Source organism: Dichotomopilus funicola, assembly GCF_033296635.1.
Source record: "Dichotomopilus funicola strain CBS 141.50 unplaced genomic scaffold C8A04scaffold_180, whole genome shotgun sequence".
Taxonomy (NCBI): Eukaryota; Fungi; Ascomycota; class Sordariomycetes; order Sordariales; family Chaetomiaceae; genus Dichotomopilus; species Dichotomopilus funicola.
The window spans coordinates 1-2,364 of NW_026944201.1; the positions used below are offsets into that span (position 1 = coordinate 1).

Below are 2,364 nucleotides of genomic sequence, written 5' to 3' on the forward strand. Positions count from 1 at the left end.
CCAAAACCGCCACCAGCTCCTCCGAGCGCCTTCCCCCGATCCGCCAAAAAGAACCTTGTCCCCAACAACACCGCCTCAGCGGTAGCAAACGCCCAAAAGAACGACCGCACCGTCCCATCCCCACCGAGATCCAAGCCGAGATAAGCACGCTCTTCCGCCGACCCGGCCGCGGCCGCGGCTGCACGGTCCCGCGCGAGCTTGGTACCTGTGAACGGAGTCCACAGGGCAATGTACACGCCAAGTGCGAGCGCGACAAGGGTGTGTAGAAGACGCCATAGGGAGGCGGAGCGGTTGGGGAGGGCGGGTTGTTGTTGCTGTCCCTGTGCTTGTTGGGGGAAGAGGGGGTTGCCTGTGCCGGGACCGGCGCCGGCAGCCCCGAAACCGGGCATGCCGGTGAAGGGGTTACCACCGCCGTTGGCGCCGTTGGCCCCGCCCATCATTTGCATCATCATGCGCATCATCGGGTCGTCTTCCATGCCCGGCGGGGGGGTCAGGCCAGGGAGGCCGCCCATGCCAGGGAAAGGACCAGCAGCACCAGCAGCGCCGGCACCGGGCTGGTCCAGACCGAGCATCATTTGCCGCAGCTGGGCGTCGGATGCCGATGGCGGGGGGATGCGGGCGGTGGTTTGCGGCAGGTAGAAGTGCTCTGAGATAATAACCTCGTCGGGGTCGGCGTGCTCCGCGCTGGGTTTCGCGTCGGGCGTGGCGGTTGACAGTGGCTCGGTTGTTGAAGTAGCAGTGGCGGGAGCAGGCGCGGGGTCTAGAAGACAGACAAACGACATGATTAGTCTAAAACGGTATAGTATGTAAGGTGAGTGAGTGAGGACGGGACATACCCCGGGGAACGCCCCCTCCCAAACCGGTGATCCTGTTCAGGCGGTTCTCGGCGCCGGCTTTGATCTTGGCCTCACGCCGGGCCTTGCGCAGACGGGCCTGTTCGGCGGCGCGGGCCGAGGCTGCGTCTTCGTCGGTGAGGATCTCGGTCATGGTGTTTTTGTCTTTGCTTTTGCTTCTGACTTTCGGTTTCCTTGGTCGGTGTTGGCGCGATGTTCGATGCGCGGTGTTTTAATTGTTTGCAAAAAATCCCAGGATGCGGCTCTGCAAACCTGAAAGAACACCTCACCAACTCAAGCGAGGCAATAAATCGTTGGTTGGAAATGGAAGTCCGACGCCCGTCCAATACCAGGCAGGTCCAGGACCAGGTATGTAGGTAGGTAGGTCCAATACCAGCTCAGCTCAGGTCAGGCCAGACTAGAGGTGTTGTACGGTACAGGTAGCGTTTGACGTCGAGCGTTCTTCTCACTAGACAAACGCAGAAGTCGACACGCAGACGTCGACAGGACAGGGCGCTGCGGATGATGATGTGAGGCCTAGGAGGCGTTGTTGCTGCGTTGTTCACCTCGCGTTTCCAGAATTCGGTTTGCTGCAGGACAGCAGGAGCCACGCCACAGGGCTGCTTATCTTATCGGAGCTTGGGCCTTTGCTCCTCCCCCTTTTCTGGAAGCATGTGGAAGAGGTGAGGGTTAGGGTTAGTACGTAGCAGATGGTATACTTTTAGCACTTGGGAAATAATCAAGAATAGGGAAAAACCGTGCAACAGTCAGAGAATGATCCAGGGAATGAAGCGGTGGGTGTAACTCCGTCAAAGTCAAGAATTGGGACTTATTCCCTGGTTTCAAGCCGGGGGTGGTCTTCACCAAATTCAGCCAGAGCACTCAGACCGAAGGGTCAGAACGAAAAGTCATAACTCTACACGTCGTATTTTCTCTTCCTACATTCTAATGAACCTCATCATAAAACAGCTGCTTGCCTCGTCTCAACCTCATAAACCTATACCTCCCTGCGGCAACTCAAACCTGTCAGTACCAACTCACGGCGTGGCCTTGCTCATGCTAATCAGCCTCTTCAAACCAACCTACACACAACACAACGTTAGCAAACCATAACCTCATAAACCAAATGCTTGAGACTCAAACTTACCATCCACTGCCCACACTCCTCAACCTTATCCCTAATAATCTCCGCCTGCAACCGGCTCGCCCCCTCAAAATCCCTCGCCGTAATCGCCTCCGCAACCCTAGTCAGCTGCTCCACTGTATCCGGCTGCACCAACTCCCCATTGTTAAGATGATCAAACAACAGACCCAAGCGCTTCTGGGTATCCTTGACCTGTGCCGCGAATGCAGCTGGCGCTTTGCCTGCGACCCGCTGCATGTCCTGACTCAAAAGGTTCACGAGTTGCTGCGCCCCGGGGGGGATGTTGGAGCGGTCGCCGGGGGGGAACCGTCGCTCGGCTGGGGTAGCAGCGGGAGGGGGAGGTGTTGCCGTTGTTGGAGGGACAGACGCACGGGGTGGCGGGGGGGT

General features: G+C 58.1%; 2 protein-coding genes across 2 annotated transcripts; both read right to left on the reverse strand.

Moving 5' to 3' along the window:
* Window positions 1-10: 10 nt before the first annotated feature.
* C8A04DRAFT_33501 (Golgi to ER traffic protein 2) lies at window positions 11-987 on the reverse strand (the record flags this gene model as incomplete). The annotated part of the gene is made up of 2 exons (XM_062782489.1): window positions 11-760; window positions 837-987. Coding segments are annotated over 2 exons (901 nt in total), but the record flags the coding sequence as incomplete, so codon positions are not given.
* An 883-nt stretch (window positions 988-1,870) lies between these two features.
* C8A04DRAFT_16211 (SEC31 protein) lies at window positions 1,871-2,325 on the reverse strand (the record flags this gene model as incomplete). The annotated part of the gene is made up of 2 exons (XM_062778768.1): window positions 1,871-1,915; window positions 1,981-2,325. Coding segments are annotated over 2 exons (390 nt in total), but the record flags the coding sequence as incomplete, so codon positions are not given.
* Window positions 2,326-2,364: the final 39 nt, after the last annotated feature.